The following is a 23,359-nucleotide window of genomic DNA, read 5'->3' as shown; positions in this document are numbered from 1 at the left end:
TTATGCTGCTTTAGCCAGCCACAGTCCTGCTGTGAGATTTGTACATTCTAACTTGGAATATCTTTCTGACAGTCTTGACTGAGATTGCTAATACTTAGCACTTTTACTAAGTTACTAATTTATTTTGACCTTTTCGAATGTAGCATCTTTATTTAAAAAAAAAAAAAATTAAATCCATATTAAGGATAAATATCTGGAAACATTTTAGAATGAAAAAAAAAAAAATGGAGCACGTTAACTTATATTTTTCATTGTATTTAAACATTAAAGTGCAAGTTCATCTTTCCAGCAACAAAAAATACTACTGCTCTAATTTCAGACAACACATTTTTATAGTTCCCTGAGACTACATATAGAACACTGGATGGGAGAAGTCAATGATCCCATGCCTTCAGTTTAAGGTTCACTGATCAGCTAGCCACTACTTTCAGTGGGAGCCTATCACGAGACCCTAGCACAGGAACGCTTTCTTATGGCTTTATGGTAATGTACATTATATCCAGATATAGTAAGCAATCCCTCTGTGGTCATTGCCCTGTGAATTCACTGTAATTATAAACAATGTGTTTGCAGAATTATGTCTAGTGACCGTAAATCTGCCAGAGCTTGTTAACAGCTTACTGCGAACACTAAAAATCATGTGACAAAACAAGCCCTGTTCAACTGATCCTCGGTTCAGCCAAATTTAAAACTACAGGCCTGAGAACAGCCTGACAATTAACATGAGAACATAGCGTTGTTGTTTTGGTTCATGTCTTTAATCTATCAAGCCCAGTAACCTGCCTTTGGCAATGTTGCCTCAGAAGGAAACTTCTCTCTGTATAATGCATCCAGCCAATTCGATATGCCATGCAAACAGGGGAAATTCCTTCCTTAGCCTCTACTGCATCTGCTGTCAGGCTTTCTTGTATGTGAAAAAGAGAGATGAAAGGATTAGATCTGCATTTTCACCTCAGTCTAACATTCTGTCATAAATATGCTGTATGCCAATTATCATATGCCAAAAAGGAAAAAGAGCACCGACCAGCCCTGCCACAGTTATTGCATGGGACTACACCATCAAGAGCAAAGGCTTTCCGTCCTAGAGCGGGCTGAGTATTTCAGCAGGTAGGAATTCAAACCACACAGGTGGTTTGAATTGAAAGACTGGGAAGGTAGATATTACTGTTATTTACAACTTTTGCAGTTTCTTTGAAGAACTAAGATTATTTCTTATACTGCTTGCTTTTCAAATGAATCCTACTATGCACTTTTGTACAGCCACAGTCAATAAAAAGTAAATGGAGGCGAGGATGAATGAAATACAGCAAATACTTTCAAACTTGCATGCCTACAGGTATATTGTAAGATCACCTTCTGGTCAAAGATACCAGGGGCTTGCAGGCTCAGTGTAGTTCCAGGAGGACCTGCATGTTCTTAGTACAGCTGGAAATTGGTATGCAGGTCACCCCTTCTGCTCTCCTGTGCTGTAGTGCTGTCCCCAAATTCCTCAATCTGTATACAGTAATGTTATGTGCCATAGACTGGATCAAGTGTCAGACAGCTATTTTCTAGGCACCAGCCTTGAAAGGATGTGAAGATTGTTCATCAGAAATTAGACAGAGTGAAGAGGTCAGTTTCTTGGAGCAAGGCTCCTCTTTTTTGAGCCCAGGCCTATGCTAACCACCATGCACAGATGTAAGCTGTTACAGGTCTTGCAACACTGCACTATGCAGACACAATCAGGAGAACAGCAGGGCTAAACCAAATCAAAGGTTTCAGCAGCGTGGAGTTACGAACTGCAACAAGCACACTTTGCATGTACCTGTGCGCTGCTAATCTTTGTTTTGAAAACCCTTTGACGTGCAGCAAATACTGCTGGGCTCCTCCCTCATTGCAGTCTTGCGTATGGGAATCTCGTCAGAGCTGGTAACCTGCGTTGAATCCTCTGTGAGTCTGGCTAGGGCACAAAGTTAGGAGTGCTGGTTTGAAACTTGAAAGTTGAGGAAGGAAACCAGCTTTTCGCTTTGTTGGCAATTGTCATTTGATGGGCAGTGGTGTTTGCTATCAGTATCCACAATGATATTGCCATGAACTTGCTGGGAAGAAAGATGTGTACTTGAGATACTTCATCCCATTGTAGAGGCTGCTGAGCCCCTGCTTGCCTTTAAGTGCCTAAGGCTTACGATGCATCTACCCTAAATATTTTCATGGTGTATGCATGATTGATAAGACTAATGCATGAGAACTTATCAGGAATAATTTCTTCATATTGTAGAGAGCTCATCCCAGCTATGGTTACATCATAGCAAAAGGTATTGCTCAAAGTATGAAAATGGCTCATTGCACCTATTTTGTCTTCCACTGAAACACTTCCTCCTGCTGTTGTTTTGGGCTAAGACTGGGTTTTGGATCTGACATGTACCCCTGATAGTTCACGCTAACGTGGTTGTTGGCAATGGAGAATCCACTTCAGTTGTGTCCAGCAAGGCAACTAAAGTACCTAGAGGTGGGTAATAACAGGCTCTTACATCGTGCTCTGCTGGGGTGAATTAAAAACAAGTGCAATTAGTACAATGGTGGAAAAAATGCATTTGATTAAGGTCGCCAGGAAAACTTCAACAAACCAATTGAGCTTCATTATTTAACAGCTGTGTGACACATGTCTTGTAAATAATTTAACACATGCAGAACATTATCATAGAAACTGGATTTCATGCTAAATTTTCCAGTCTTTGGCTCTTGGTGTGTTCTAACCTCTTCCATTTGTGTAAGAATTATGTGTGACATTTCTCAGCTATTTTCAGAAGTGCTGCAGCATACCAGTCATACAAAATAGCAGTCATAGTCCATGAAACAAGTAGCAACTGCAGTCAGTAACTCCAGCATTCGGTTAACATTACTGCCATAGATTTACTGTACATTATCTACCTACATACCAACAGATATAACCTTTTTAACATCTTAGGGAAATGAGATGAGGCTGGATGACTTCCCACAGTAATTCATGGTGTCAGGCCAGGATAATAATGGTTGGCAAGATCCTCTGATAGAGTAAATGAGGGGTTTTATTACCAGTGGGGACACCTCAGGGCTTTCATCCGGTAATCCCTCTGGCTTGTGCATTTAGCACAACTCACAGCAAGGTGCAGAAAACAACAAGAAAGAATGCTTCTGATAAATCATTTTGTTAAGTGGCCTTTAAAAGCTGGTGTTTTACTGCAGAAGGAATAGTCTGCGACTCTATAGAATTCTTATGATTAGTCTCTCTGCTGCTGGAAGCAGTGTCAGAACTGTATGTCAAAACACTGCGGCCTCTTTGTGTTTTACACCTTTTCTCCTTCCTTGGTTCTCTCCTCATTTCTTAGCTCCTCTTGTGCCCAGTGTGGAGTACGTGGTGGTGTTGCTTGATTCTGGGTGAGAGCAGAGAGCATCGGCCTGGGAAACAGCAGAATTTCGTGATGAAAGTGAAGCAGTTCAAACAGAGAGAGTTACCTCCAGCAGTTTGTGTTGATCTAAATCTTCATTTCATTTTGTTTGGGCTTCATTATTTTATTATGTTTTCTCTAATTTTGTCTCTAAGTTTTATATTCTTTCTCTTTCAAACAGAGTTCCCTGGCTATGGATCCAGGCCTGGACCCCAGTTAAATAAATACAGTTTCCTGAATACGACAGGAGGTCTGGGCTGAGTCTGATCATTGCAGAGTAACCATGCTGGTTGTTAATAGGTTTTTCCTTCCTTCTGCTCTTCAGCTTTCCTCCAGTTGTGTAGTGGCTGGCCTGGGCTCAGACACCCGCTGGCAGCAGCAGGGTGGTGGGAAGGTAACAAGCTTCCTTCAAATAACATTCTCTGTACTCATGAGGGATATTAACCAAGGGCTGGCTTCCAACAAGTGCTGTGTCAGACACAGGAAAGCTGCTTTTTACCTCTGACTTCCCCTCCTGCATGGGGATTTGGGGATGGAGCTGTAAACCACATCTCTTATTTCTTATTCATTTGAATCACTTGAAGCAATAGCTGGGGTTTTTCTCTATTTTTGCTCTATGACTCTTTTTATTTTTTATCATTTTTTTTTTCCCCTTTGCTTACCTGACTGGCAATCTACCACTAAAATGCCTCCCCTTTTCTCCTTTTAATGATTCAGTGTGCTACATCTTGCAGTCCTGCCCCTGAATACAGCTTTGAAATTTGAAGGGAGCTGTTTCCTGCAAAGATTCTATGTCCTCCAGCAGAGGAAGTAGGCAATAAAAATCATACCTGTACTTAAAAATGGAGCCACGTAAAATGGGATTATCAAAAAAATCTTCAGTTTGGCAATCTGATAACACTTTTCTATTCTATTTAACTTACATAATGTTCTAGTTGCAAACGTGTCCTCTATTTCTAGGAGGGGCAGACAAGAGGAGAGTAATGCGTAACATGTAGTTTTAAGAATACAGTTTGTTGTGATTAGCAAAACATGCAAATCTAATTAGATCTAGTTCTTAACCCTATCAAACAGAGGTTTTATCTGAGGACATACATTTTTAAAATGTTTTTTTTAAAAAAAGGAATGTTAACCTGGCCCTGTGACATAGCTTTATGTGCACAAAACTGCTCTGCAGTTCTCAGTAAATGTGAGATTTCTGTATTCCTTCTCGATGTAATATCAGTAGTTCACAATGATAAGGTAACCTATAACGTACCAGCAGCCACTGTGCTAAAGCTGAAGGCAAGGTAGTAATAGAGACATGACTAAATATGTAGGTGGGTGAGTTGAACTTGGAACACGAATTATGATGGTTCTTCATGATGCAAGTAAAAAGTTGTTTTAACAGTGCTTACCTGTGTACCCAGGTGGACAGATACAACCATATTGTCCTATCTGGTTGAGACATGTTGCCCCATTCAGGCACGGATCTGACACACACTCATTCACTTCCAAGTCACAGTGCTTGCCTTGGTAGCCTGGGACACAGTAGCAGGAGTACTCATCAATCCCATCCCTGCAGACTGCTCCGTTGTGGCACGGTTCAGAAATGCATTCATCAAAATCCATTTCACAGAGTGTACCAGTGTATCCTGTGCTACAAAGGCAGGTGGGCCCAGCCACGCCATTTTGGCAGGTGCCTCCATGCTCACAAGGGTTTGTGTCACACATGCCGACAGCTCTTTCACAGGTAGGTCCATTATATCCAGCAGGGCACTCACAGGTAAAGCTGAGGTTTCCAGCAGAGCTTAAACAGGTAGCATTTTGAAGACAAGGGTTTGAGGAGCAAGGATCAGAGGTTTTATTGCAGAATTTCTCCACACTGTCCACTGATGCATCTGCACAATGGCAAGTATTGTCTTTATGACCAGGAACACATGTAGAGTTCTTTTGGCAAGAATTTGATAGGCACCTGGAGTCATTCCTCGTGCAAAGTGACTCTAGAAAGGAAACAAAAAAATCCTGAGGAATTCCTCAGCACTGGGAGTAACTAAGGATAAAAGAAGTGCAAGTCTTAACACAACTGTGCTTCAAAACAAATAGCTCCAATTGTTGGCTGTTGAGAAGAAAATGGATGGTAACTGTGTGAAACATATTAGTAAGCTAACTAATAAATGTAAAATGAAAGCAATTATGAAAATATAGGTAGTTTGTTATTTCCTGGTTTTCCATCTTCCAACAGCCATGGCCTGGAGTGTCAGGATTGCTTAACACTATATTGAGTACAGTTGCAAGAATATTGGTTGTCAACAGGTACCCAACAATGTGGAATGCATTTAGGTATATTTAAGACACTGTTTTTTTTTTACTAGAGAAAGGACTTAAACCACGTATTTCAGTTCAATACCACTCTGTATTCCTTTGTGGTGAAGTTTTCTGTATTAGATTTCAACAAAGCTGAGTGACTCAGATGAAGTTACAGCTCAACTGAGTGGTTCAAACCATCATGCACCTTGATTTTGACTTCCTGATTATAAACAGTAATTGGACAGCTGTACCCTATTTCCACCACAAAGAATCTCCCAAACACCTGAGATTCAAAATAGTCTTCTGAGAGCCTTCCAGCCTCTGAGGCTGTAAGGACATGGTGAACGTACTGTAAGCACGTTCCTTACCCTCCAGGAACTGAGCTCCTGGCAGCAATTAAAGACTACTTGGAGTTGTCTGGCTGCTGCAAAGACTGGCTGAGGATAACAATAGCTACTTCTCACATCCTAATCAAGGAGGAGGAAGCTGTTACCAGCATTGTTCACAACTCACAGCTGAGAAGCACTGATAACGTTAAAGCAGGGCAAGAAGTGAAAGAAGCTCTTTCTTTCTAGTAAAAGAAAACAAGAATTTGGCATGAAACTGTATCTTGGTTTGTTTTTTGTTTGGTTTTGTTTGTTTGTTTGTTTTTAACCGTGATTAATTGTCTCCATAATGAAAGAAATGGCTGTACTGAGATAAGCATAGCACACATAGGTAGGTATGCACCTGCTGTCTTGAATTTACTGTTAGGCATATTAAGCAGTTGCAACAAGGTTCCTAATACAGAATGCATGAAGTAGGTGCATTGGTCTGGGCTGAATCCTCTGCAATCACAGCTTCCTTGCCAACACCAAGTGAGCTAGACTGAAGCTTGCGTACTTTTACGTGTGCTATAATCAGGTCACCCAGATATGACACAGATGAAGAGTGCAATGGGGTTCTATTGATCACTGAATTCATCTGTAATATCAAGTTGCTTCTGTCATGATTTACCATTGTTTTGGTATGGGTCAGTAATAACAGTGTTAATCACCAGTACACATCTTGCAGCACTTGGGAATTTTGTTACATACAAAATGACTCAGGGCTGTGGAGATAATAAGACCCAAAGAGATGATTGCAAATGGGGCGTTTGCTCTATTTCTATCTTGGTCTAAAGGTCAAGCTTTTGAATGCTGAGAAGCTAGTGGAAGAAATCCTGGAGTTACCTCCAAATACTGTGCTAGTAAAATAAAATAATGGCGGATGAAAAGTCATAGACCATGCTTAATGAAGAGAAGAAAGGCCAATAGTTATTTACTGACAGAAACCACCTAGAAGATAAGGACCACAAATACTGACCTAAAAAGCCAAGTGCATGTATAGTATTTTAGTTCCTACTGATCAAATTGGAAAATCTTAGCTGGAGTATGATAAAAAAGAGTTGTATCCAGTAGAATTTTTGATTTTGTAACTGATTTTCACCATATTATAAGAAATCCTCTACTGAACAGTAAACATCTGAATGCCATCAGACTTCTAAGGTGACTGCAATGTGACATTACACAAAATATGAGGGTAAAACTGTAAACAAATATTTCGCATACTCCTAGAGAAAAAAGTTATTTGTACCATGGGAGGGGAAAAAAGCAGGCATATCTTGGCCAAGAATCTATGGAATAAAGCTGAATAGTCTTCTTGGAGAGAATGTAGTAATTCAGAAGGAAAGACTGGTGGGCTGGAGAATGAAAATTGCATGAAATGACCTATATGAGAGTCCTGTAAACATCCTGCTTTCTTCTTTCAGTTTATGTTTTCATTCTGGAGTCCTGTTTGGAAGTATGAAGGGTATGTCTTCTGCAGCAGTTACTTGAAAATGAATGGCAGGACAGTGTACTTTTGTGCAAAAAGGGTGTTGTGGATAAGCTGCGCTTCTTGAAGAAATTCAGACCTATCTACCATGAGTCTCTAATTTCTTCCAGGTTCTTGGAGCTGAGATTCAGAAGAGTGAACACAATAGAGAAGGAGATGGGGCACTGAAAGAGAAGCAACTTGTTGAGACGGTTATCAATAACTGGGGCTAGACCAATGATGATGAAATCCTCTGGTTGTCTGGGAAAGTGAGAGGCTGGGGCTGGACATCTGAGGATAACAGCCAACCACTGGCATTGTCAGAGAATACAAACTGAGTAATGCAGGTGCATTTTCATGACATATATTTTAATGACTAAAACAACTTAATCCATTTTTCCCAGGAAGTGGAGGAAGAAAGCCTCAGAAGGCTTTACTACTTAGGAAAGACAGCTTATGTAGATATGAAGCTATGATAATAAATGGAGATGTTAGAAAAGTTATCTGTGTTTCATCATTGTGCCTTCTGACTTGAGATGTACAGAGGAGCAGCAGTGCCTTTGGGAATAAAAATCCCAATCTGAACATGATGCTCATGAGTAGGTACACTGAGTCAAATAATTAATACTTGTTTGAACAAGCAGAATAGAGATTTATGTAGTAACATTGATAGTAACAGTGTCATAATTTAAAACCCTAAAGTTTTAAGGATTGCATAGGCATAGTTTCTTGATTGTTTCATTAGGGTTATGCATGTATAAGTAAAACCTGGAAATGTTTTTGTTCAGACTGTTTTTAGCTGTTGTCCTGATCATATATACCAGAGATGCAGAGGAGAAATATCTAGAGAAGGTATGGTTTTGGTAAAGATTAAGTTTATTTAATACAGGCTGTGACAGACCTGATTAAGAATGCAAGCTAAACGTGATTACCAGAAGGAGAACTGGAGCTTTACCTCATGTTCTTTGAAAGAAAACAGGACAAAAATAGCACCTCTGATTTAGACTGCCTTTAAAATGACCACCCCCAAACCAGTCAACATTCAGGTTTGCACTGGGAACAGATACTTCATCCTAATGTGATATCAGCTGTAATTCCCCCAGCATACATGTCTCACTGAATGCAAAATTAGAGACATTGGCCATGGTGTGTTGACTTACTCCAGTCACCAGTATCATGGACTTTTCTCCTCCTCAACACACCCCCATGTATGTTCCACTGTCCTGGTTTACACAATTTTCTGTATTACCTATGTATTTAGTTTCTTTAGCCTGGGTAATAAGGAGCTTTACTGCAACCTATTAACTACTGTTAAAATGAGAAAATTGCATTCTTTAGGAACTTTTGCATCCCACATTTTTCTTGGAGTTGCACAACTTTAAAGAGTTTTCAGTCTGTCTACTTACTTAAAATTCATCAAATGTTTGAAGAAACATTGCAAATCTGAAGACATTAACTACGATAAAGTTATGTTACCTAACTATTGTAGCGTGTAAACTACAAGAAGTGAGGTAAATCATCCAAGTCCTTCTTAAGTAGGACCACTTTGACACCAGAAGCAATTTACTTGATTATTACTGCTTTTCCAGAGATAATTTTCATGTAACAATTCAATTTCTTGTAATGACTGCGAGAGAAACTGAAGCATTCGCCAGTGCGTAGTTTTGATAGCAACATACTAGCTCTGAGCATGGGTTAAAAAGCTTCCTAGCTCTCTGGGGCAGTCATAGTGGATGGAAAATGAAGGAAAAGGCAAGAAAACCCTGAAAGCACAGCCTGTAGTGAAGGCAACCAATTTGTTTCCAAGGTGACACCACAATGCAAAAATCATGAAACAGAAAACCATTCCTGGATTTTTTTTCTTTAATTAGTTGTTGGGTTTTCTTTTTTTAATTTCAACTCCTCTAGCTTTTAGGAAACAAATTTCTTAGGTAGCAAATGTGAACAGATAGTTCAATAAACCCAGTACTCCTTAGAGGATGCTTTTGTCTGATCTGTGCTACAAGTTTACAGCAAAGCAATAAAGTTTTTGATGTTTTTATCTTCATTCTAATGTGCAGTGCCATGTTTTTTATTATTTGTATAGTTCTTGAGTTCTGAAGGTCTTAACAGAGATACAATCACTGCTGAGTTTTAACTTGTGATTTAAAGGCTAGGTCCAAGATTTTTTGCTAGAGGTGGTAGAGTAGTTTTGCCCCAGCAGCAAAACTCCACCTCAAAAAGGTGATCACCAAGCAGTATGCAATTATTATACTGTGGTTATCAAATGGTATGCAGTTTACCAGGACATTCCCAATATGGTTTTTTGATGGGTTTCAGGAAATCAGAAATTCAGAAAATCTTGGAGCCTAGATTGCTAGTTACAGCATCATTTTCTGCCTATTTGAGACAAGTTACTTATACTACCTCCCTTCCTGCCCCAAGGAAACTCAGTTTTGCTGCTGCTCTGGAATGATGTGAAGCGATATATTTTTGGAACCTCCTGAGCTATTGAGAGCTATGAGGAAGAAGATCATAGCATGTGGAAGCTGAACTCCCCCCATGCTCTGTAATGTGGTGTGGCAGGGTATGATCATGTCTGATGCAAAGGCTGGCTTAGTTTGAGCTGATGGCTAAAGAATATTCCCTAATTCATTTGCAGAAAGAGCTCTAAGAAAATGTTTCAGTGACTGGGGGAGCTTGTTTTTTGGTAAGGTTCAGAGAGAGAACCTGAAAAGGCCTCATGCTCTAGCTCAGATATGCAGAGAAGTTGCTTTCATTCTCAAACAATTAAGGTCACTTCAGCAGTGACTTGTTCTGACAGAGAGCCTTAAAACTTGTGTGTAATGTTAGAAAAATGGAAACAAAATGCCAATCACTTTGGATTTACACTGATTGACACTTGAGGTATTTAACAGTCTCTTTATAAACGTTGGTATGTTAATATAATTATAAGAAGAATTACTGCCAAGCATTTTACCCCATGGTTAAATCCTTTTGATGCAGATGAGGCGTTTGCAAGTAAAATTCCTTACAGTAAAGCTTGACATCTAGTGGCAAATCATCAGTACTACCAGAAATGTGTCAATACCTCCATCTTTTAGAACTGGCGCAAAATATTAAGCATAAGAAATGCTCAGAAAAAGACAGCAATTTTTTCCTTTTCTATAAGCTTATTTAAATTCATTAAAGTGATCTTGTTGGTGTATGAATAATTGAACTTATATAGCTAATCAGCACTAAAAATGCATGATTTTGACAATAAAGACTTCTTAGTGATCAGAAAGCACAGTAATAATACAAAGCAATTTTTAGGATGTTGGAAATGCACGATGATAATTGTAAGAAAGCAAAATCAAATTAATGGGAAAATTAACATAAACACGGCTGTAGTTTTGAAAGGGCCAAAGCAGATCTTTGAAAGGGCACAGATTTTCTAACTCCTGACAAGGAAACTAATGTTTCCAGTAAAGCAGCCAAAATGAGCTCATCTGACAATTTGGAGGGTTTTTTTTCCTTGATGTTGTTTGACAGGACTTTTCCTACAAGTTGGTGAAATATCAAAATCAGCAGCAAAATCTAATATCAAATTTCAATCACTGCTAATCACACTGTTATGAACTGGAGTTCTCCAGACTGTGGTCATGCCTGCACTTTGTTAATCATCTCATCGTGCCGGAAGGCTGCATGTAATTTGCAATGCTGTTCTTCAAATGAGCCTTCTTCCCCTGAAGGAGAGAACTCTTAAGCTTCACAGAAGCTCTCAACACTAACAGCTTCAGGGTCTTTTAGATACATTGCAGAGATTTTCTGACCTTAACAGTTCCAGCCTATTTTCTAGGGGGAAAAAAAAATCTATCAGAAGATGGAGAACTTCATACCCATATAGTCACCACTGTTGACAAATTTACTGTGCTTTGAGGAGCACTTTTTTCTTTTAATTATGTTTTTTTAAAACAAAGAGTTATTACTTCACATGTTTGAATTGAAACTAGGAAGCTGCACCAGCTAATGCAGATACAGCAGTTCACAGCAAAACCTGATGTTTTATTAACTCATACATTTTGGAAAGAAAGGGATAGCAAAAGCCCAATATGTTGGTTTACAAGTTGAGAAAAAAAAATTAAAAAAATACTCCAAAGGAAAAAATGACCAAATTACAGTTTAAAATATTTTAAAAAGTGTGCATTTGTGAGTTGGGATTTTTGTTTGTTTTGTCGTTATTTTTGTTGTTGGTGGTGTTTTTTTTCTTTAACAACACAGAAAATGTGTGTTGGATAGGGGGATTTTGTTCTTTTGAATTTGCTAAAATAGCTTTTATAATTGACATCTTGGTTGTGGTCAGTCTATAAAAAGATAAAATTTCATTGGGATAAATGAAGCAACCATTGCCTCTCTTAAAGCTATTACTTCAATCTGTTTTCTGTTGAATCAAAACCATCATACAGCTTTTGTTCACAACTGCAGGCTTACCTTATGATCAAATAAGCTCACTTATAAGCTCATGGGATAACATGACGGCAGCAAGGGTTTAGATAGCCCAGCGTCTGGAGTTAGTAATGAGAACCTTCAATGCTTGTATTCATTTCTTGCTTAAAACTGGCCCCTGGGATTTTAGAACAAGTGTGCGAATCTGTATCACTGAAATATCAAGCTCTGTGACTTTAGTAAGATCTTGAAATAATTAGCATTTAACTGGAAATATTAAAATATTGCCCAAGGCATTTAGGGTTGCACTGAAGAACACTTGGCTTTGGTATAACTGAACATATCTCCATTTATTTGTAGTGCACCACGACATAGAAAATACAGTTCATCACTATGACAATAATTTCCTTGCAAAGGCAGCCTTATAAAATTGTGGGTGTGCATATACATTCAATCTTGATGTATCTTGAAGAACTATGGAGGAGATGAGCACAGCTGCATAATTGGCAGAGACAGAGACTGGAATAAGGCACCTTCACCATGACTGAGAGGCAGAAAGGTGCCATTCATGGATCAGCATCTGGCATATGGGGAAGAAAAGGACACAAAACCACACCTTCTGGACAAAACAGCCAGGTAAGGGGTTATCTCAGCCCTCAAAACAGCTTTTCCATTGAGATTCTTTGCGAATAGATCATTTCAGGGTTTTCATACAGTTCTGATTTCTAGACCAAAGCTTCAGACTTCCTAAACATTGCACTCAAGTTATTTCACCCCTTCCCTTCCCATCTCCCAGTACATTTGTATTCTGTTTTAATTATTTAATGTAATGAACAGCTTGTAGTTACTGTGGTTCCATTTCTCTTTTGTAAGCTTTACCAAGGAGGAAAGCATCTGCCCCAGGTACCTGACCTGCTCTATCCACAGCCAGAATTACTACTCAGTCTGCTCAATGAAAAAGCACACCTTGGGATGGTATGAACAAACTTTCACGAAAAAAGAAAGCACTTGTCACAGTGTCCACAAATACTGTGGTCATAAAGGGTTAATCCTGAATCTTTAGCTTCAGTTGTGTGTCCAAAACATCCTAATATGTTGTTATAGAAACCACTTCCAGGCTTTAAATCTTGAATCATGATTATTACCATAGTAACCACCACTGCACACAGGCAGGAAAGAAAAAAAGGCTGTTATACAAATATTCATTTCTATCAAAAAAGCCGATCTTGTTTTCAGGTACATTTGAATCAGCAAAACCAAGGAAAGTCAATTAACAACTCATGTTTTGAAGCAGAACTATCGTATATTAGTGTAAGAATGACAACTGAATAGCATTAAAATTTCAAATGCTGTTTAGGAAACACTTAAAATGATCTGTGATTCAAATTACAGAACTGATTATTAAATCAATGTCTCCATTTCACTGGTCCCCAAATAATACTGTAAGCTCACAGTAATTTGGTGCTGTTCCCTGAGAATGGGCACCATTACTGGTGGCTGTCATCTTTCTTTCCTGTCATTTTACCTTTGTGCTGTCCCAGGCTTCCTTACCCTATAAGCACCTCAGCGGCAGCAGTCATCCTGACAGTTGTGCTGACTGATTGTACTAAACACAGCAACAGTTTGACAGGCTTCCCTACAAAGCAGCCATGCACTGACTCCCATGGTGGTGAGGTGTGGTAGTTGAAGGCACTCACTTGGTGTGAGCACATGAGCACACTCTTGGCTGCTTTCTGGCTCTTGCAAAAGTGCAGGACAAATAAAACAAACATACCAAAAATGAGGTAAATGCTTTCTTCTAAAAGTAAATATTTTTTTTGGCTTTCACTTCATGTTACATCACATTGCAGTGTCTGTGTTGAGAACAAGAGGAGAACCAGGCCTAAAAGTTCAACAGGGCTCCTATGGATTGAATTTGGAGATTTTTGGTTTAATTGGACATCAAGGCACAGTGCTATCAGCAATGAAAACAGACTAGTTTCTATCCACTATTTCTTTACGTTTAGCACTACAGAGCTGCAGCTTAAGTTGATAGTGCATAGTGATCATCATGCTTTTACTATGCACAGATATTACTGTTTCTGCAGGACAGTGGCTGATCTAACTCAGAAGGTAGCTGATATCCATTACAGTAAACATGCAGACATCGATGTAGAAACTGAACTGAGCTCTACTGTGCAATCTCCACTACTGTATACATTCTATCTCAATTTAACTTTCCTCTTTAATAGTTTCATGATGTGTCTCCATGTTCTTATTTTCTAAGTCTGAAGAAGAGTAAAGACCTGAGTGTTAAAAAGGTTTCTTCTACCTTTAGAGGCAATGAATTTTTTTTTTAAGTTGAATTCACACAGCAGAATTTATTCTTAATACTACAAAACAGGGTTCCCCTGCACAGGGACATGAAGATAAATGGACAGGGGAGCAGCAACCATGATGCATGGTGGTGGGAACCTGGGAGCCAGCTTCAAGTTTGCCATTCTATCAGCTTTCCAGAGGCAAATAACATGGAGAATGTATTGTGCTCAAAATCTGAAACAGTTTTATTTAAGTGGTAAACTTGATTGCTTATAGGAAACATTTGGTGATTTTGCAGGTTAAATGTGTTTGTCCTAATTATGCAATCAATGCCATTCCTGTCTGTGCTGCTCTTAGGGCTTCATTAAAACTGGGGACATTCTCAGCATACAACTTGGGATACAGAGCACAATGTGTAAAGATCTCTCCAGTGATATGAAATATTTTGCAGATATAAAAAGAGAAATAAAGAGAAAAAACCCTATGTAGTTCAGTTAGGAGTGTGAATTATGTTTTATACTTTAAAATGTTATCCTGTGTTGCTTGTCATTAGTGAGGTTTCTCAGCATGCCTAGATGGGCTTGCTGGGATGGGTGGATTTCTACTGCTTTTGTGAAAGGTGTGGCTCCTGCCTTGCTCTCCAGAGGAACAAACATGGCAGCATCAAGCCTTTTAAAATTAATAGACACAATCTGCTGTTTCCAGACCTGATACTAGAGCCCAGTGAGGAGTGCAAGTGGTGCTGGGGAAGTGGAAAAATGAAAGCAATGCTTGGAGTTGGAAAGATACCACCTGTATTCACAGCTACACTAAGGGAAAAGGCTAAAACATACACTTTGGAAGCAAACATGTCAAAATAAATGAGGGAAATGGTGCCAGAGGTGAAAGGGGTTGCAGAAAGACCAATGCATGGTCTCACTTCTTTGCAGCAATAGGGGAATTTTTAGGAACACAGAGGGAGTAACACAGCATAAAACTGTCAGTTTGTGAGTTTGGGTGAAATCCAGTTGCTCCTGGTTCTGTTTGAATTCTAAACAGTGGAAAATAGGGAGCAAAGGAGCTGTTGCCTCTCAAAGAGGCCAAATCTCACCTTGAGAGCCACAAGGTCTCAGCTTCTCTGGGGTCTGGAAAGAGTTTATGGTATTTTGCCTTTGTGTGAGACAGAGGCTCCCAGCTCCCACTGAGCTCTTGGCTCCCACTGAATTTAGCCTCAGCAAGGAGCTGGGGGCTTTGCGGAGCTGGGAGATGCTCCCCCTCAGTGCAGACCAGCTACCACTGACTTGCAGTGCTGAGATTTCATTTAGGTCAGAACATGCAAGCAGCCGTGCTACTACCGTGCTCGATTATGAACATGGGAAAGAAAAAGCAGTCAGAAATGTTGCCTGTTACTGTTAAATCTTTGCTCTACTGAGCTTGGTTTAGAGGGGCTAAAAAATGAGTCCAAAATGGACTTTAGGTCGAAGTTCTGTGTCCATGTGTTGTTTGCTTTTGAAAGCTGTTAGAAGGTATGCTCTTCAGTTTCCTTTATCTGTATTTCTTTCCTCTGTTTCATTACCTCTTACCTTAATATGAAAAGAGCATACAGCAGTGCTTCTGATATACAGTTGCACATAAAGGTGCTGTGATTTTAAAATATAGCCTCAAATGCCTTTAATGCTGACTGAGGTGTGATTTCTTTCTGTGAGTCAAAACCAGATAGGCTTAAAGCCCTGGTTGTTAGGAATTCATCATACCAGCTTTTAACATGGGGCAAGAATTTCTCTTTGGTGAGAGATTTTTTTCAGCCCCACTTTGCAAGTCACAGACTTCAGGAAATTAGGTTTTTTGCCTATGTAAGTCATGCTTATATCTTGGCTTCAAGCAAGTGTGTGTATGCTCGCTGGTCAAATCTACATTAGTGAATAATTGGGAAAATCTTATTGTCAGGTGTATCACACAGGAATATGTCCAGAACCAGGTTTTGATGACTCACAATTTAACATAGTCTTGACAAGAATTTGTTTTTATGGCATTTGGATAATCAGAAGATCCCATTAAGGCCCATCATATCAGATGCATCATATCTCTTCCGCACCGTCATATCTCTAGCAATAATAAAAGGTACATTCAGAAAATGGTGGGTTTTAACATGCTAGACCAGGGTCAAAAAACATGACAAAACATGTAAAGGTTTTTATAGATCTATTCCTTTTCCCAGCTGGCGTACTACACTCTACTTTGAAGTCTGCAGGGAAATGAATGTTTTACAGTTTCTAGGTGCAAAGCTGTGTACTGATGCGTGCAGATGTTGAGATTGCCTCTAGTAGATTCTCAGTAACACAGCTGAGAACTAAATGTTGCCGAAGCCAACAAAATGCAGCGGAATGGTAAGATCAGCTCCAGCTTTAAACTAGCATCACACTGATACCCATAGCCACCAGAGCCACGCTGTCCCTCCACGCTTGTTGAATGTATAGTCCTTTCCTCACACATAATTTTAGTTATATATATGTAACAGTATTCTCATATTAAAATCATGATTGCTTCTCCTGTCTCTCCAGGCTTTAAAAAAGTAATCAGCCCTGTGGCAGATCAGCATTTTGTTGCTGGAAATAGAGTACACTGTGATTCAAATGCCACGGGAACCAGAAGAAAGGTTCAGTGAGGCTATGATGCACGGTTAGTACAGAGAAAGCAAGGTCATTCTTTTCCAGCATGAACTTTGTAGAGTTCACATTCCAACCCTTTCTGCTATTTACTAAATTCTTCTCAATAGAAATCTCCCACAATTAGCTCTGCATGAGCTAATTACCAATTGGGATTTAGAGACCACTTGGGAAAAGTCGCAGTTCCTGTATCATGGGACAGGCTAGAGTCTTAACAGGGAGAACTGGCACAACCAGAGTTTCCATCTGCTCTCCTGTGGAGATCCTGTGCTGAGAGCAGTTATCAGCAAGGCCAAAGTCATAATGCTGAGATTGATGAAGAATAATGATGTGATCATGATCTGCACAAGTTGCCCTCATTAACCTCATACAGATAAAAATCAATCACAGGCCCAATAGAAGGATGCTATAATATGAACTTTGTAAAGGGCTAGTCTTTTGAACACTAGTTTCATGGTCATGGCTTTGCCACAATGTAGTTGCATTCCTGACCTGCAGACTATATTGTAGCATCCTAAAAAATCTACTGACTTGTAACAGAGGAAGAATGAATTTGTTTTGTGATTTTACAACATTTTATTTCCAGAGTAAGATTAGAAGCAGATCCTAATAAGACTCTAACCTACATGACATGAAATTACAGGTCTCAGTCCACGGACCATCATGGTTTCCTCTCCCCTGATTTCAAGAACTGTTTACTGATTAATGGCAAAATTCTATGTTCACCCTCAACATACTATATAATGCACAGAGATGTTATTCTACTACCTCCACCTTTCCCTAAGAGCCTTCCTTGGGGAACATGCTAAGTAATAAGCCTCTCATATCAGAGGAATATCAGCAAAAGACAAATTGTTTCTATAAGCCTAATGTGGTGGTGTGATTTATAACAAAAACACCTGCCACTAGGGCATTAAATATCTGCTGTAAATGAAGAGGTATCCAGCAAGCCTTCATCAAAATTAGATCAGTAAGATTTGTGCCAGTAAAATGATACAAAATTTAAAACCATGAATAAATAAACACTCTCCAGCAGCAATCAGTATCGTGGTGCCATTTCTCAGGGTTTTTAAAAACCATTTTATTTCCCTGTTATTATTCTCCTTTATTTCCTCTGTTTATATAATTTGTGTAAGTGGTCGATCTGAACTTGTCTCTCCTTCCTTTCCTAGTTCTCACTTTTCCGCCTTAGATTTCTTCCATGCGTTCCTCTTTTCTTCCTCTGAGGCCTGATCTAAAGCAGACTTTGATTTACCAAGCAGCAATGGGAAGTAACAGCAAGTTTGTGTGGCTGGCAAATAAGCCTGAAAGGTCACTCATGACACCAGCTCAAGGGGGTAACACAGATGCCTCTGGAGCTGTGTTGAAGTGCTCACACTCCACAAAATGATCCGGAGGACAATAAAGATTCTCTGGCCTGCTATTCCCCTGGATATAAGCTTTAGTCATCCCTATTGTAGTGACAGTGGTGTTTTGTGTCACACAAATCTGCTCTTAAAACACAGGAATTGCTTAGGATGTTGGTGGTGTAGTGGCTGGGGAGTGGAAGATAAGATGATAATACTAGCAAGCAGGAGGAGAGAACTGAAGCCTCCACAGCTTGAGATTGAGAAGCTTTCTCTATCTGAAGAAACTTTGGTGCCATCCATTGATGAAAAAGCAGAAAGAATACCTTATCCAAGGGAAAGGGTCCTTCCTCACAGCTAGATACTCGTCCATACTCACCAGTACAGAGTACATTATAGGGCAGCATCCTGACCCTGCTTTGTATTAAATTATGCTATATAAATAAAAGAGATCTGTGTAACAGTAAAGGTCTAGCCAGGAAAAAAAATCAAGATTTCATGGCAATAATGAATATGTGATAAATATTTAGTGACTATCTTGCTGGGAGCGTTTTTTGCAGAGAGGTCTATGACAGGACTTGTTTTTTGATCCCAAAGGGCATCATACAACCTCCTGTGCTGAGAGACTGAAGAACAGATTGGGAAATGATTCTCGGTACTTAATACCTGGGAATTCTCAAAAGCAATTTTCTCTTAGGATAGCATTCCCTTTGATCATTGGGATTATTAATTATAGATAGACTTGAACAGAACAAGGCTCTGTAACTGTATTCCTCATTTAAAAGGCACAATTACTTAATTAGAGATTCAGCTGTGGTGTCCTTTCAAGACACTTTGGTATTGATTTGACTGTAGTAGCCTACTGTAACAAAAATTACTCCATTAATAATCAAGGGAGCTTGTAGGCATAGCAATGTAGGAAGGATACATCAAAATGTTTGTCATTCAGCTTGCCAGGGCAGTTGGAGTATCACCATCCAGTATAGCATTTAAACCATGGATTACAGTCTGTAATTTAAAAGTGCCTGCATTTATGTGGAGCCTACTCCTTTGTGCCATTTTTCTTTATTGGATCCAGCCCATGCTTCAAGTGACCTCAGGCAGATGCTTTTAAGGTTTAATTTTCTCTCTGGATGAATTGAAGCATATTGTTTCTGCCAATAATTCTCTAGGCTAATTTTTCTTCTGTTCTGTTTGTATCTTACCTGTACTTTAGTTATCATGATTGAACATATGAAATTCAGCGCAAAATTAACCAGAATATATATGTGCATGCTCAGTTCACTCTTAGCATCATGTGCTCATTATTAAATGTGTTGATTCGTTCTTGAAGAATGGTTTATTTTTGTACATTCTGATGTCAAAAGAAGATTTTACTGACATTTTGTTCACCCTGCAATCCTAAATATACATGCTAGATACATGTGGGAATTACTGTATTTTCCATGTATTGCATTCATGGATTACATCTGAGAAGCAGAAAGTTTAGTTCCCCAGCAGCATTGGTCTGATTCCTGTTGGGGTGGATATGCAGAGCCAGGTGCAGGTCTAGCAGCAGATTACAGATTAGCACCTCCAGCCTGTTGTCTCTCCTTGGCTGGTTAGGGAACTAATGGGAGAGGGCAAAGAGAGAATGGGCTGAGGTTTCTTATAGCTCTGGAGCCCAAGTCTGTGCAACATCATTTGGGTTTCTGTTGCCAGGCTAGCCCTGAAGTTTGGGAGATTCTGATTAAGAGCCTATGCTCTGTGAGGATAGAGGTTTAGTGCCTGGTCATCAGCCCTGCTGTCCATAGGCTCTCTGAGAAAGGACTGAGCTCTGCAGGAAAGGCAGTAAGCTTCAGACTGCCTTCCCTCTATAATTAAACTGGGGAGAAGAAAGCAAGCTGCAGTAATGGAACAGGAGAGGGGCAACTATGCTGGAGAACCAATTGTTGTTTGATCTGCTGGGAACACTGCACATCACTTACAGAGCAACATATTGTTATGCCCTGGTGATGAGCTCCATTCTGCTTTCAATGGATGTGCTTTCATTATGCTTTCCAGGTAAGGTATGGATTGTGTGCATGCAAGCATAATATGAAGTAGTTTTTAAAAATAGTTTTTGTATCACCTAGGTACTCTTGTACATACCAAGAATTTGGATTAGTATCAAAGCTATGTATGAAGAGGTTTATTTTATGGGGAAAAGAAAACCCAGAACACCAAACAAAACCAAACAAACTATAAAACGCCCAACAAAAAAATCACACAAACCACTCCATGGTTCCTGGTGATCAGAACTCCTACTCAAAACAATAGCAATTTTGTCAAATTGTTGAATCACAAAGCTTAACTTGCCAAGTACATGCATGGTCTCTAAGCACTTCATTGCATCCCTACTATGATAAAACAGCTCAGAATTTGCTTGGAAGTTTAATTCAACCAAAGGAACACTTCACAGTTACTAAACTTACCCCACACATGCTGGGGTTTTAGATTTTTTTGCCTATTACCACAATGCTTGGCATTTGATTGATTGTGAGGGAGTGATGCTTTCTTTCCAGGCTACTCTTGTCTAAGTTGTGAACCAACAAACTGATACTCTGTTTTTATTATTAGTAAAGGGAAGTAATGCTCCAGCTAACCTGTTGCAATATTCTTCTTTCTCTGATATCCCTCTGTCCTGGCTGGCCCCCAGAGGGGTCACAGTTTGAATGGCATGCTTAAGAGAAAGTGTCTCTGGAGTCAGCATTTCACAGTAATCCAGCATGCCCTGCTCCCCAGGAAGTGGGTTGAAGTAGCTTTCATAAAGGACCTGAACTCACGGAAGTAAGAGGGATTGTCATTTAAGAACATCTGAATTTTAGCTACATAATTCATAACTGCCAGCTGATTTCTTTGAGATGGCTTTTGCCAGCCTTGGCTGAAGGCTTTTATAAAGCAGTTTTTATTAAAAACTCACTAGGTATGTAGTTTTGAAAGAGCAGAATCTTGTTTTCACTAGTCTGTAATTCTTCACAGTTCCTTAAGAAGTTTCATAACACTTTTCCTTTTTCTTCTCTGTATTGTCATGGCTGTTTGCTGCAGTGATTGAGTTTGTGTAACTGCCAGAACAATGTCAAGACAATGTGAAGACAGTGTCAAGGCAAATATAGAAGGGCAACGGTGTGAAGAAGGGGAAGAGGAAAGAGCTGTCAGTACTTGGAGTGCTCTGTAGAGAAAATATTTCGATGATAAAACCATTGTCACCATGTGCTGAGCAATACATTTAATTTAATTTAAGTTACTAGACTATGAACATGTCTGGAGGAAACTTGGAGTCAAAGAAGGACTTAACGCCATTTACAAGGATGCCTTTCCTCCCTAACTCTTGTCCTTTAGTGTCTTTTAGACCATGTTCCAGTCCCTAATATTATCAATACATCACCACTGGGATTTAAACTTCAGACATATTAACTTGTAACAAGCACACTTCTGAGAAAACTGAAGAACAGGAATAAAAACCATATTTTTCTCTTTCTAAAGAGCATGGAAATATATTCTATTGCCCACCTAGAGGAAGGCTTTTCCAGCTGACATAATTCCAAGATACTTTCTTGAGTGCCTGAGCCACAACCTCTGCTTGTGGCACACTGTGATTGTGGCAACAGTCTAGAGCACGATCTAATTGTGTTCTGAGTTCAGCACTGCAAGGTGCCAAATATCCTGCTCCCAAGGCAGGGCAGACTCTAGGCACATAATTCAGCCCCACAGGGGGTTGTTTGGTTTTGGGGATTTTTTTCTGAAATATCCTTGGAAAACAGACACATTTGCACAGGGGCAAGTACAGGACAGATGTACAACTCTTATGAGACTCAATTCTGGCACCAAAGCTCTGTACAGCAGTACTATCTGCTCTACTGAAAGCATTTGCAGAGTAAGGTGCTACACACCTTTAGAGCAGTTGTTAGGATTTAAAATTTAGCACTGGTTTTGCAGTAGGTCTGTGATTTGCTCTTTTTACGTGTGTTCTGTGGCTTCCTCCTCAGCCTTAGAGGTGGGAAGAATTAAGGAGTTTCTTACTGTTTTTGTCCTGTTTCTGCACATCAGGATAATCAGGTATAAGAGGGCTTAGATGGACAGTAGTCAATATCATCTTAATTCTGGAAAAATAAACCCCCACTGATAGAGGGGTTCTAAATGACTTTATAAATACAGCTGAAGAGGTTTAAGGAAAATGAACTCCTGAATAGTTTCCAGGAAATAATGTACTCTAGACTCCTCAAAATACTTCAGGGAGAGTATTTTCAGATCTAAGAATTAGTTTTTAACTATTCTATTTTATATATTAATGCTAACTATTCTATGTCTATATATTGCATTTATTATAATTTATTCTATTTTAAGTAGGCTGAATAGTTAACAGATTTTTTTACTTGTTGCCTATGAAATAACTGAGAATATCCATAGAAATGCTTGCTGTTCTGTTGTTATCCCATCCCTGGTTTATGTCTATTTGCAATTTGTAACAGCATGGGTGACTTTTAGATGAACTGCAAATTTTATCCACAGCTGCAGCAGCAATGCTCTAAGTAAAGCCGTTTAAACTGATTGTAGTCTAAGTTACGCACTGCTGAAGGTTGCCCAGTTACATTTTGTTAACCTGAAAATAGTCTGCCATTTTGAATTGAGCATCAGCTGGAGAAGAGTGTGTTTCTTGCCTGGGGCCCAAATGCCTCCTTCCATTAGTGTTCACACCTCAGCCATCCTGTGCCTCTAGTAATCACAGAATCTCACCAACCCTCAGAAAGGATAGTCTATAAGACGCCAAGCTAGTGATTGCAAAGAGTGTACTGATCCCTTCACAAAGGGGGGCTAAGAATTATCAAATAAAAGAAGCGATATACAAAAGAAATCCTTACAGTTCGCAATGAAATTTGCGAAATTTGTTGTAAGAATGAATAAACAATTTTTTTATCTTAAAAAAAAAAAAAAAGACAAATATTTGCTATATTTACAGACCTCTCAGGCTCAACAAAAATCTGGAAAAGTGGGTGTATCCCCTCCCCTCAATATATCTATATTTATATGTGTGTATAACATATGAAGTGAGAAATGCAAGATCTATATTTAGTGGTTTGAAGATGGAGATCATTTGGATTGTACTCACAGCTCT

General features: G+C 39.3%; 1 protein-coding gene across 3 annotated transcripts in view; it reads right to left on the bottom strand.

Annotated features, from left to right (window-relative positions):
* The window catches only part of CRB1 (crumbs cell polarity complex component 1), a 102,951-nt gene that overhangs the window by 65,832 nt on the left and 13,760 nt on the right, over positions 1-23,359 (bottom strand). For all 3 annotated transcript variants that reach the window (XM_061465560.1, XM_061465558.1, XM_061465559.1), the window contains exon 2: positions 4,805-5,389. In XM_061465560.1, the coding sequence (XP_061321544.1) occupies positions 4,805-5,389 (585 nt within the window). The remainder of the gene's footprint in view (positions 1-4,804; positions 5,390-23,359) is intronic.

The sequence above is a fragment of the Pezoporus flaviventris genome, unplaced genomic scaffold (genome assembly GCF_033815535.1).
Source record: "Pezoporus flaviventris isolate CSIRO_AGI_PZ_B2104156 unplaced genomic scaffold, CSIRO_AGI_Pfla_v1 ptg000040l, whole genome shotgun sequence".
NCBI classification, from domain to species: Eukaryota; Metazoa; Chordata; class Aves; order Psittaciformes; family Psittacidae; genus Pezoporus; species Pezoporus flaviventris.
This window is presented reverse-complemented; position numbering and strand designations above follow the sequence as displayed.